Source organism: Macrobrachium nipponense, chromosome 32 (assembly GCF_015104395.2).
Source record: "Macrobrachium nipponense isolate FS-2020 chromosome 32, ASM1510439v2, whole genome shotgun sequence".
Taxonomy (NCBI): Eukaryota; Metazoa; Arthropoda; class Malacostraca; order Decapoda; family Palaemonidae; genus Macrobrachium; species Macrobrachium nipponense.
Genome location: NC_061094.1, coordinates 60580019 through 60592673, shown reverse-complemented (window position 1 = coordinate 60592673; position 12655 = coordinate 60580019). Strand labels below are relative to the sequence as shown.

The 12655-nt window shown below is 36.6% G+C and overlaps 1 protein-coding gene across 4 annotated transcripts in view; it reads right to left on the bottom strand.

The window, feature by feature from the left end:
- The window catches only part of LOC135207533 (tyrosine-protein kinase CSK-like), a 47539-nt gene that overhangs the window by 18109 nt on the left and 16775 nt on the right, over positions 1-12655 (bottom strand). For 3 of the 4 annotated variants that reach the window (XM_064239351.1, XM_064239353.1, XM_064239352.1), the window contains exon 2: positions 2695-2775. Coding sequence is in view for 1 of the 4 variants with exons in the window: in XM_064239352.1 (XP_064095422.1) it covers positions 2695-2715 (21 nt within the window). In the remaining 3 variants the exon portion in view is untranslated. Of the gene's footprint in view, positions 1-2154; positions 2264-2694; positions 2776-12655 lie in introns of those variants that run through there. The other variant, XM_064239354.1, reaches the window with a different exon arrangement.

Sequence of the window (12655 nt, the reverse complement as noted above, 5' to 3'; positions counted from 1 at the left end):
TCTGGAATAAAACTAGCAGAGGTTAATATCAGAGAGGGATCTTCCAGGGCGACTCACTGTCCCCACTACTCTTCGTAGTAGCCATGATTCCCATGACAAAAGTACTACGGAAGATGGATGCCGGGTACCAACTCAAGAAAAGAGGCAACAGAATCAACCATCTGATGTTCATGGACGACATCAAGCTGTATGGTAAGAGCATCAAGGAAATAGATACCCTAATCCAGACTGTAAGGATTGTATCTGGGGACATCAGGATGGAGTTTGGAATAGAAAAATGCGCCTTAGTCAACATACAAAAAGGCAAAGTAACGAGAACTGAAGGGATAAAGCTACCAGATGGGAGCAACATCAAACACATATGATGAGACAGGATACAAATACCTGGGAATAATGGAAGGAGGATATATAAAACACCAAGAGATGAAGACCACGATCAGGAAAGAATATATGCAGAGACTCAAGGCGATACTCAAGTCAAAACTCAACGCCGGAAATATGATAAAAGCCATAAAACACATGGCATGCCAGTAATCAGATACAGCGCAGGATAGTGGAATGGACGAAGGCAGAACTCCGCAGCATAGATCAGAAAACCAGGAAACAAATGACAATACACAAAGCACTACACCCAAGAGCAAATACGGACAGACTATACATAACACGAAAGGAAGGAGGGAGAGGACTACTAAGTATAGAGGACTGCGTCAACATCGAAAACAGAGCACTGGGGCAATATCTGAAAACCAGTGAAGACGAGTGGCTAAAGAGTGCATGGGAAGAAGGACTAATAAAAGTAGACGAAGACCCAGAAATATACAGAGACAGGAGAAAGACAGAAAGAACAGGAGGACTGGCACAACAAACCAATGCACGGACAATACATGAGACAGACTAAAGAACTAGCCAGCGATGACAATTGGCAATGGCTACAGAGGGGAGAGCTAAAGAAGGAAACTGAAGGAATGATAACGAGCGGCACAAGATCAGGCCCTAAGAACCAGGTATGTTCAAAGAACGATAGACGAAATAACATCTCTCCCAATATGTAGGAAGTGCAATACGAAAAATGAAACCATAAACCACATAGCAAGTGAATGCCCGGCACTTGCAAAGAACCAGTACAAAAAGAGGCATGATTCAGTGGCCAAAGCCCTCCACTGGAGCCTGTGCAAGAAACATCAGCTACCTTGCAGTAATAAGTGGTACGAGCACCAACCTGAAGGAGTGATAGAAAACGATCACGCAAAGATCCTCTGGGACTATGGTATCAGAACGGATAGGGTGATACGTGCAAACAGACCAGACGTGACGTTGATTGACAAAGTCAAGAAGAAAGTATCACTCATTGATGTCGCAATACCATGGGACACCAGAGTTGAAGAGAAAGAGAGGGAAAAAATGGATAAGTATCAAGATCTGAAAATAGAAATAAGGAAGGATATGGGAATATGCCAGTGGAAATCGTACCCATAATCATAGGAGCACTAGGCACGATCCCAAGATCCCTGAAAAGAAATCTGGAAAAACTAGAGGCTGAAGTAGCTCCGGGCCTCATGCAGAAGAGTGTGATCCTAGAAACGGCACACATAGTAAGAAAAGTAATGGACTCCTAAGGAGCAGGATGCAACCCGGAACCCCACACTATAAATACCACCCAGTCGAATTGGAGGACTGTGATAGAGCAAAAAAAAAAAAAAAAAAAAAAAAAAAAAAAAAAAAAAAAAAAAAAAAATAATAACTAATAAAATAATAATAACGTAGAAATAAACCCGCAGTTATGTACGTTGTACTACATATTTAAAGATAAATCTGTGCAGAGAGTTTTCGGGAATCTGTTAGATTCCCGTTGTCAATCTCAGACTGAGCAGGGGAACCGAACAGATTCCCGAAAGTTCTCTGCACCGATTTACCTTTAAATATAAGTAAACATGCATAGCAGTGGATTTGTTTTTCCATTTCAAGATTCCTGCTGTAAAGAGTATTTTGTAGTAATAATAATAATAATAATAATAATAATAATAATAATAATAATAATAAGAAGAAGAAGAAGAATTCATGAGATTATCGGTATATCACTGAACATCTCTATTACGCGTCCTGTTCGTCTCTACCTGAATGAAACGTGTCACAGACTTTCCACTCAATACTTACGTATATAAATCTCTAACACACAGCTCTCATTAAACACCCGAATTCAGCACGGTCTTCTTAAATAAAGCCATAACGATCGCCATTTCTATAACCACTTCCTTCAGGTAAATGCTACTAAAAGAACTACAATAAAGAGTTACAAGACTTACAGTTACATATTACGAAGGAGAAAAACTTCTCGCTTATCGGCGACGATATTCAGATATTCTGTTATCTCTTATCTGGGAGTGATTTTATATCGTAACGAAATAAAAAATAATAATTATATCTGTACCTTCAACACATCGCCATAAGCAAGATACGACTTGAAACAAACTATTATCTGCCTTTATCATTCACGTCCTGAAGATAGTCTTCGATTCCTCCCAAAAATATCCCTTCAAACAATAAATAAATATACAAATAAATAAACAAATATATAAATTCATTAATAAAAACAATACAAACAACAAAGGAAAAAATCAACATCGGCAAAAAAAAAAAAAAAAAAAAAAAAAAAAAAAAAAAAAAAAAAAAGGGTTGGTCGCCCAAGAAACTCACCCTGATCGTGGTGTGGCTCATGATGGTGTCGTGGACGCCTATAGTGACGACGCGCTTTCCTCCGACTCCTCCATCACAAATCTGAAATGACGATAAAAAAAAATCACTATTTTTCAAATAGTATAATTAGTAAGAGTAGTATTGGGAATAGTCTGCCGTAGAACTATCCATTTCCTTACATCTTTGCCTGAGCATGAGCACAAGAATACTGATTTTTATTTAGGAAAAGGGCCAATACCATGTTTTCGATACTGTTTTCAAAGTAGTAGGAGTATTTATAGTAGTAGTAGTAGTAGTAGTAGTAGTGGTTTGTAGCAGAACTATGCGTTTCCCAGCATAGTTTACCAGGGAGGTAAACATCCCTATAAGCTCAAAAGACCGCTGAGTGAAGGTTCTTCATTCAGAAGAGTGACGCTAGCGACCATTCGATATTGTTTTTCACAGAAGTTGGCGTGGTAGTAGTATTACTAGTCTAAACTATTCATTTCCTTGTGTCTTTGCCTGAGCATGAGCGCAAAAGACCGCTGGGTGATAGTCGTTCATTTGGAAGGGTAACTATATTATATATACTAACCATTCGATAGCAATGACAGTACACATACTTATAAGATATATTATTATTATTATTATTATTATTATTATTATTATTATTATTATTATTATTCAGAAAATAAACCCTTATTCATATGGAAACACAGAATGAGAGATCCCTTATCAGAAAATAAATTAGAAAAAAGATCAATTAATCAATAGATAAAAATATTAATAAATCATCAAAATACAAGGTGAACTGTTTTAGGGTGGTAATGCATTGCTTTCAAAGAAGAAGAAGAAGAAGAAGAGAGAGAGAGAGAGAGAGAGAGAGAGAGAGAGAGAGAGAGAGAGAGGAGAGAGAGTCTAAGACACCACTCCAATTCAAGATACAATTAACTTTTAACTGAAGAGAACCACTGGATCTTCAGAATGGACAGAGATGCTTTGAAAAGAGTGCCTAGGGACAATTCTCACTCAACGTAACCTACACACACACACACACACACACACACACTCCAATTACTTACAAAGGATTTTGTTAATTACCTTCCCAGTCAGTAATTTATTTCCCTGGTAATGAGTTTCACGTTATGCAGAGCTACGTTACGCTGAGGAGTTGCTGGATTCTATTTGGCCTTATAAACAGTAACTATCAATCACATGACAAACAAATAAATAAAGTAATTATCAATTAGATGAAAAATAAATAAAGCAACTATCAATGAGATGACAAATAAATAAATTAAAATGATTCAGGTTCATAAGAATTAAATACATGATTTTGTCTGATTTCTTTAGTGCAATAGTTGGCTAGTATTGGCTGGCGTCTGCAAGGGGAGATTTTCATACTCTTTGAGGTTTGGTTGGTGGTTGTTTTAGATTGAAATGACCAAAAATGTGACGCTAATTTTAGCAGCCATAAATCAATCAATCATCCTAAAGAAGACTGGTGTGGAATTCTGGACCTTGACTAACCAAAGGAGACGAAGTTTGAAGCCCAACCAACGGAGATGCAGTTTGAAATTGTAAGTGCAATTAAAGTACGAACAATTTCAGAGGAAGTTGATGTAGTAGAAAGCATCAAACCTCAGCTCAAGGACTGTGGTTAAACGAAGGACAAAAGTCTCCTGTTTTAATGGATGCGACGGTAGATTTCGAATTGTGCCTTCTACGCTTACGTGAATGTACACTATTTCAAGCGTCTGCCTCCTAACTAGGCACTGAGTTCGGTACCATACAGAAACTTTGGCAAATATCAATTTTTTCAAATTATTTTTTTTTAATGAAATGTGCAGCATTCCCTTATCTGGCTGTAGACCATATTGGTGAGCAATAGATAATAAGTGACGGGTGAAATCTTACCCACCTGACCCAAACATTAAGGGTTCAATTTGTTCCTTTGAAAAGAAAGAAAAAAAAAATTGTCTGAACCAAAGAAAGCTCACAATAAACAATTAAACAATCTTGTTTAATTGGAAACTGTTCCTAGCTTCCTCGAAAATCTAACATGAATGACAAGCCTGAATCATCAGCGAAGAGAGGTTAAACGAACCTTACTGTTATCTGTCTTTTATCAGGAAGACGGAAAAAAAAACAAGGATGTGAATTGGGGCTGTTACAGATTGTACACAACTGAATATTTGATTTCAGCGACTTGACAGGAAGTTGTGCAACGAATTCCTTATGAACCGACTTACTGTCTTTACTGTCTTTTACACGAGTTTCCTGAATATTTTGAAAGGTTAATTTTATCGAAAGCCGGTGCGAAGTCGAGATAAGAAGGGAGGAGACAGTTATACTCAGAAAAATAGAAGATAAGAATTCCTACTAATAAGAAGAGCACCTCGATGCATTCGGCTTTACAATTATAAGGTGGTGGTCTCAATTTCTATTCTGTCTGACTCTGAATAGTCAATTGATGATGGATTAACTACTATGGGGTTACAACCGCTATCACAAATTCCAATATAATTATGGTTGTTCATGATATTGCTCTTGTTGGTACACAAATAAACTATTATGACTTGAAAATGCATTAGTATTTTCCTGTGTTTTTATACTATCGTTATTTTCATATATAAAATACCTTATATAAAAAATACCTTATAGCATCATTCATACCAAGGAAGCGTAGAATCTAAATATGATCACTTCTCAATTTCTTGAGGATAAGTGGACAACCAGAACATCCACTATTGTTTAAAGGTTTAGATGAAATGATGATAATAATAATAATAAGAATACATGGTTATTATGGAATCCTTGTATAACTGTTGCTGTGAGGTTTTCATTTATTTTATAATTACCGTAGAAAAAAAGCACAGGAAAATGACTATGCGTTTTCAAGGATAAAAGTGTTTCACTTGTGTACTAAATATAACTCAATCGAAAACAGAGTCGCATCGAAGCCTGCTCCCTCCCTCCCTCCCCCCACACAACCAACAGTCGCGTTCTCATAACCCCCCCCCCAACCCCCCCCCTCCCCACCTTCTTACTTCTTTCGCCTGTCATATACGATGACATTAAAAACGCCTTGAGTGATGAAGCCACAGAGAGAGAGAGAGAGAGAGAGAGAGAGAGAGAGAGAGAGAGAGAGACTACCTTATCTCTTATTTCACCTGGGGAGAAATCGAGCCAATTCAAAGCGATGCGGCTTGCGGGTAGGAATCGGAGAAAAAGCGGCTACCAACGTGAGTGAGGGTGAATGTTCCGTAATATTAAATATTGAGGGAAGGGGAAAGAGCGTTGGGTGAAATTATATATATTTATCATGAAAACGATACGCATTAAATACATATATACTTAATTCATATCAATATGCCATTTGCGCGTTAGGGACAAAAATAGGTAACGAAAATAATAAACACAAACACGAGAAAACAACACTGATTGCATTACGAACATCAAACGGACGACATCAATTATGTAAAATTAACATAAAGGGATAATGTAATATAAATAATTAATGATTACATAAAAAACGGGACATCATATTCCCAGCCCCCCCCTCTTCCCCCCTCCCCTTCCCCCCATACAATTATCAGTCATAATGAGATCGCCTCTGAATAAAATAACAGGGGACGGAGACCCCCTTGTGAAAAAAAGCCCTATTACCGGATTTATTATAATGATTATGATTATGATCGTTATATCCGTTGCAGCTAATGTCGATGCTATTACGGGGGGCAGCAGAACAGCAGAACCAGCATCACAGCAGCTGCTGCTTTGTCACATCGCCAAACCAAAGAGGATTATAAGTGGGAGCGTCCTCTCACAAAAATAGGGGTGGGGTGGGGTAGGGGAGGGGGGGGAGGGGGTGGGGGTCGTCACAAAGCGTTCCAATCGCCGATATCCGTGACCGTATGTTAATGTAATACTCTTAGGGCATGAAATATACACTGCATTATGCATGTATAATAGTAATTATCTAAATATACATATAGCTACAGTATGCATTCTGTATGTACTATGTATATCCTATATACATATATATATATATATATATATATATATATATAAATTTTTTTAAACAATTCTCATGCTGACTTTGTTCTGCGCTCAAATATCAAGCCAAAGAATATCCCTCAATATCGAATTCACTTTACCTTGAAATAATTTACATCAAGAACTACAGAGAGAGAGAGAGAGAGAGAGAGAGAGAGAGAGAGAGAGAGAGAGAGAGAGAGAGAGAGAGTTAGCTATAATATCAGTTGAGGAAGAATTTCCCATTCGGACTCATGATTTAACGTTGAGTAATATTTGCAAAGCTAATAAAGATTACCTTCGAATATTCGGCAAAGTCTGGCAAAATAAAGAAAGCTCCTGCTTACTGACTCGGATAGACGCGCTAAGGGCGTCGGAATGTTGAGTAATATTAGATCAACAAAAGAAAGAATGCTTTTTTTGCGGGTCTGCAATATCAGATACAGGGAAACATTTCAACAATTATTATTACTGATACCTGCACAGGGCACCAAAGGTCACTGCGTGACCCTGTTTTCTATTCCGAACACGAGACAGCAGAACGAGCGAGAATTATTTTTACATCTGAATGGCCGCGCCCGGCCACGAGAACAAAAAAATTTAATCAACAGGTATAAACATTTAATAAAAAAAAACCCATAAACCTTAAATCAACAGGTATAAAAATTTAATTTAAAAAAAACCATAAACTTAAATCAATAGGTAAAAAAAATTAATCAAAAACCACTAAAAAAAACTATAAAATTCAAATCAACAGGTAGGTATAAAATTTTAATAAAAAAAAAACTAAAAAAACCACATAAACTAAATCAACAGGTAGATATAAAAATTTCATACAAAACACTAAAAAATCCTATAAACTTTAAATCAACAGGTACAAAAAAAAAAAAAAAAAAAAAACACACACACACTAAAAACCCCGTAACCTTAAAATCCACTGACAAAAACCACAAACTTTAAATCAATACGTACAAAGATTTAATTAAAAAAAAAAACATACAAAAACCCCATGTACTTTAAATCAACAGGTATATATATCTAACAAAAATCCACAAAAAAACCCATAAACTTTCAATCAATAGGTATACAAATTTATTAAAATAACACAAAAGGCCCATAAACTTTAAATTAATGCGTATAAAAATATTATTTAAAAACGACTAAAAAACCCACAAACTTTAAATTAACAGGTATAAAAATATAATGGTAAAAATATTTACCAACTTCATACCAACATCTTATAGGGATCCAAACAAGACAGAACGCTGGATTTGAACTTAACATTAATAGGTTTAGAAAACATCTAAGAATGTCAATTGAATAAGCAGAATGATACGAGAGGATATAATGATTAAAGATCTTCAATAATTTGCGTAAGAAATAAGGAATGATGATGATATCGAATTTATTATTATTATTATTATTTTTTTTTTTTTTTTTTTTTTATCACAGTCCTCCAATTCGACTGGGTGGTATTTATAGTGTGAGGTTCCGGGTTACATCCTACCTCTTTAGGAGTCCATCACTTTTCTTACTATTCTTATTATTACTGGAGAAATAAATCCACAGTTATGTATATGTAAATATTTAAAGATAAATCTGTCCAGAAAGCTTTAGGACTCTGTTCGATTATTATTATTATTATTATTATTATTATTATTATTATTATAAGCTCTTCAAAATAAAACTTCTCCAAAGAACCACTCACGACTCATTACAAGAAAACATATTAATAGCAGAAGAACCACCCACAGAAAAAGAGGGAACACAGGAACAACTAAAAACGGAAAGGATCAACACACGAAAAACACACGAAATAATTCTTTAAACGTCCCCTTCCGTGACAAGGTCTAGCGGACGTAAGGAATTCCCCTTAACAGTGCTTGCAGGAATTCACCCTAACAGTGCTTGAAACCTCAGGATAGAATTACGTAAGTCCCTAGCTGGTTTGGGAACAAGTGGCACTTCTACTATGAACACAACGAACATAAGTAGAATAGGGAGCTCGTATTCGAGAGAGAGAGAGAGAGAGAGAGAGAGAGAGAGAGAGAGAGAGAGAGAGAGAGAGAGAGAGAGAGAGAGAGAGATTAGAGGTTGCTAGATTTAATTTTCTACTAAAATCGAATAACTGCTAGGTACATAGTTTCCTGCTATAGTCGACAGTAGCACGGCAGATATATATATATATATATATATATATATATATATATATATATTATATATATAAAGGAACACAGAAGCTTAAAATGACGTACAAATGGTTACGTCTCCGGTGCACGACATAATTACCATATCAGCCGCCGCCCCAAAACCCCAACTCCCCCCAAAAAAATGAGGTCACAGTATTGAACACGAAGGTTCAGTAAATAGGGCATGAAACTCATTACACCCGGTATGATGTTCTGCATAATGAGATGAAAAAAAGTACCGTTCATTATCCTCAGGTGATTTATAATGAACTGGGACTTTCGTAATTTTACCTTATAATGTTTCATGATGACCGAAAACTTTTAAAGAGTTAATGAGATGGTTTTATGTTACTGAGTTGGAAAGGAAAAGAGGATATCGTTTCATATGAATGATAATGACATCAAAAGTGCGTCGATGCTTTTCAGAATTCACGTTATTTCTGGCTGTTATGGTGACCATCGAGACGAAGTGAGAATTAAAGCTATTTTTAAAAATCTTTAATTTTCTCCCGAAAGGTGAGAGAGAAACCAATGGAGCGACGAGAGCACCGTGGTCACAGCTTGAATGAGAGCCTATGAAGACACACTCTCTCTCTCTCTCTCTCTCTCTCTCTCTCTCTACAAACGTCCTTTAATATCCAATTTGCTCTACCACGGAAATAACATATTTTCATACATGTTAACCGAAGGGGGAATTTTTTTTAAGCTGATAACAAGATCGTCGTCTCGTAACTTCTTATCAACAACTAAAAAAATTCCCCTTCGGTTAACATACATATGAAAATATATTATTTCTGAGGTAGAGCGAGCTAGGTACTAAAGGCCATTTGTAGCATAATGCTTTTACTATATGAATCACGGCGATGAGATCAAATATATACTGAATTCTTTTATCACTGACGCACACATGAAATTTATTTAACTAGCAAACATATGTATACAAAAAATATGTATGAAAATTCGTAAACTAAGTCATCGGGCGTAACCAGCCTAGTTTCACGGGCAGAACCAGCTCTGTTTCAGGGAATCCCTTCTCAGCCCCAACCCCCTTCGGAGGGGAGGGGGGAGGAGGTAGGATGAAACCCCATTATAAACCATCTTAGGGGTCCCCACTATAATCCTGCCAAGTTTCATGCCCTTCGGACCAACCGTTTGGCCGTGATTGAATGACAGACGGACGGACAGACATTACGCCAATTATAGTAAGATTATTACTCATTAATACTAAGGCAAACAAACATCGTTTAACATCCGAAATAAAGCGAACTGATTAATTATTAAACGATATTTGAGGCTTGATAGAAAAAAATATATATATGAGTGATGACCAAGGTTGTTTCCCTTTAAGATACAACGCTTATCTTTCAGACAGCAGACGATCAAAGGTCTGGAGACTGAAAGAAGAAACAACACGGATCAGAGCGGCCTACTGTCGTCGATCCCATTATTCACACATCATGTCTCAGTCCAATTAAAGTATCATGAATAGAAACGAGAAACAGGTGCACAGTCCAGCGGGTTAATTCAAGGTACAAAAATATGAACTGAATGTCTAGTATATATATATATATATATATATATATATATATATATATATATATATATATATATATACAAACACACACACGCATATATACATACATACATACATAAGATACAGACAAAACATACATAGGCGCTTTGCATGGATGGAAGCTTGAATTTAGAGTTAATAAATCCCTGAGGGCTTGTTCCATACGAATAGGGTTCATCTTCTGAATAATACTAACTAATAATATAATAATAATATAATAATAATAATATAAATATAATAATAATAATAATAATAATAATAATATAATAGTCGTAGAAGTAGTAGTAGTAGTATAGTAGTAGTAGCAGTAGTAGTAGTAATACTGATCTATTTGGAATATTTCTGTATTTGTGTAATTTGATATCCTTCAGATTGTTTTTGCTAAGATACAGAAAAAATTTTTATTAATAACAAAAAAAAACCATTGTTGTTCCTAGAACAGTCATAATGTTTTTATACTCTGTAATTCAAAATTTATCAAAGAAATTTCTGGGATTATAAAAAAAAAAAGCAATTCGCACGACCAAAACACTGGAAAAAAAAGAAGGTATATAATGTGTGAACGAAAAAAAAAGTGGCGCCAACTCACGCCCTCCCTACCCCGGGGGGGCTTAATGCCAGAATCCTTTTCACCTGGAGAACACAACTTTCCCACATGGAAAGGTCGAGTCTTTATCTGCAACCTACTCGCTCCACCTGTGACATTTTTTTAAAGGAATTAGGAAAGGTCCTTTGTCCTAGCCGTTGTTTGAAAATGAAGAGGATAATGGTCTCTCTCTCTCATCCCCCCCCTCTCATCTCTGTCTCTCCCCCATCCCCCCCCCCCCCCTCTGAGCCAACGCCTTTTCCCCCTAATCATGGTATTTAAAAAATGAGATAGTCCCCGCCCCCCCCCCCCCCGTCTGCTCTCTCTCCCCCCCCCCCCCTCTCTCTCTGCGAATTCTGTTTGTTATTCCACGGTGGACGATTGAAAAGTCATTTTAATTGCGTTGATTCTGGACTTTCAAACGAGGCTTGGGTGTCAAAATCAAGAGTTCGGGACATAAATATGTATTTTTATCATTAACTTTGCGAGTAATTATGAGTTAAATGTTCTTTACTGTAAATTACTCTTGCAGACACACACACAGACACCACACACACACATATATATATATATATATATATATATATATATATATATATATATATATGAACGTCTTTTACTGTAATACAACAGTATAATTTTGGATAAAAGGAGCCCCATTAAACACTATCTGAACGTTATTTTCGGGTCACTTCCTCCTGTGCCCCTGAACGTGCCCGAAATATATGGTTGCAACGTTCAAATAGTGCTTTATGGGTCAATATATATATATATATATATATATATATATATCTATATTTGCCTATCAATTGTGATTTCGAATTAATCAATGTGGTAATGTGTGTGATAAAGGAATCACATGCTAAAGTGATGAGAGAGAGAGAGAGAGAGAGAGAGAGAGAGAGAGAGAGAGAGAGAGAAGAGAGAGACTTAATTTTGCCCTTGGGAAAAGGGAGATTACAGCAGATATGCTCTATGACAGCAACCAATTACTTTCCCATTACTGAGGTTCTAATTTGATAGAACTTATTCTTTGATACCATTACATTCATAATTAAAAGCACCACCTAGATTATTCCCCAAATCTCTCACTGCGCTAGAGAAAGGGTGAGGAGAAAAAAAGCGAGGGTAAAAAAAGGGGGAAAAAAAAAAAAGTCGCATTCTCGACTGTTCAGTGAAAGTTCTTTGCGTACTCAAAGCCACTCCCAGAGTGATTGCACTGACAAATTGACGGCTCAGAGCGTTTCCCATTTAAGGGAACCCCGGGACTGGGTAGGGCTTTACCCTGGGGTAGGTGGGCGGGGACATGGGAAAGAGATTAAGGTAATACGGCGTTACTACTGCTGCAGGAAAGCGTATACGCAGAATGGAGTCATTTAGTTTAATTGATAATCCATGGCAGAGGGGAGTGCTTTTTCCAGGATGCCAGCATCCAGACTCGATAATCCTCTGCATGCACGCAAGCACAAACAGGTGCACTAACACACACACACACACACACACACACTATATACCACAAACAAAAAAATTTAGTTTTCAGCAGAAAATGAAAGAAAGAGATCCAAAGGTTGACCTTTGCCCAAAATAATTGCATAA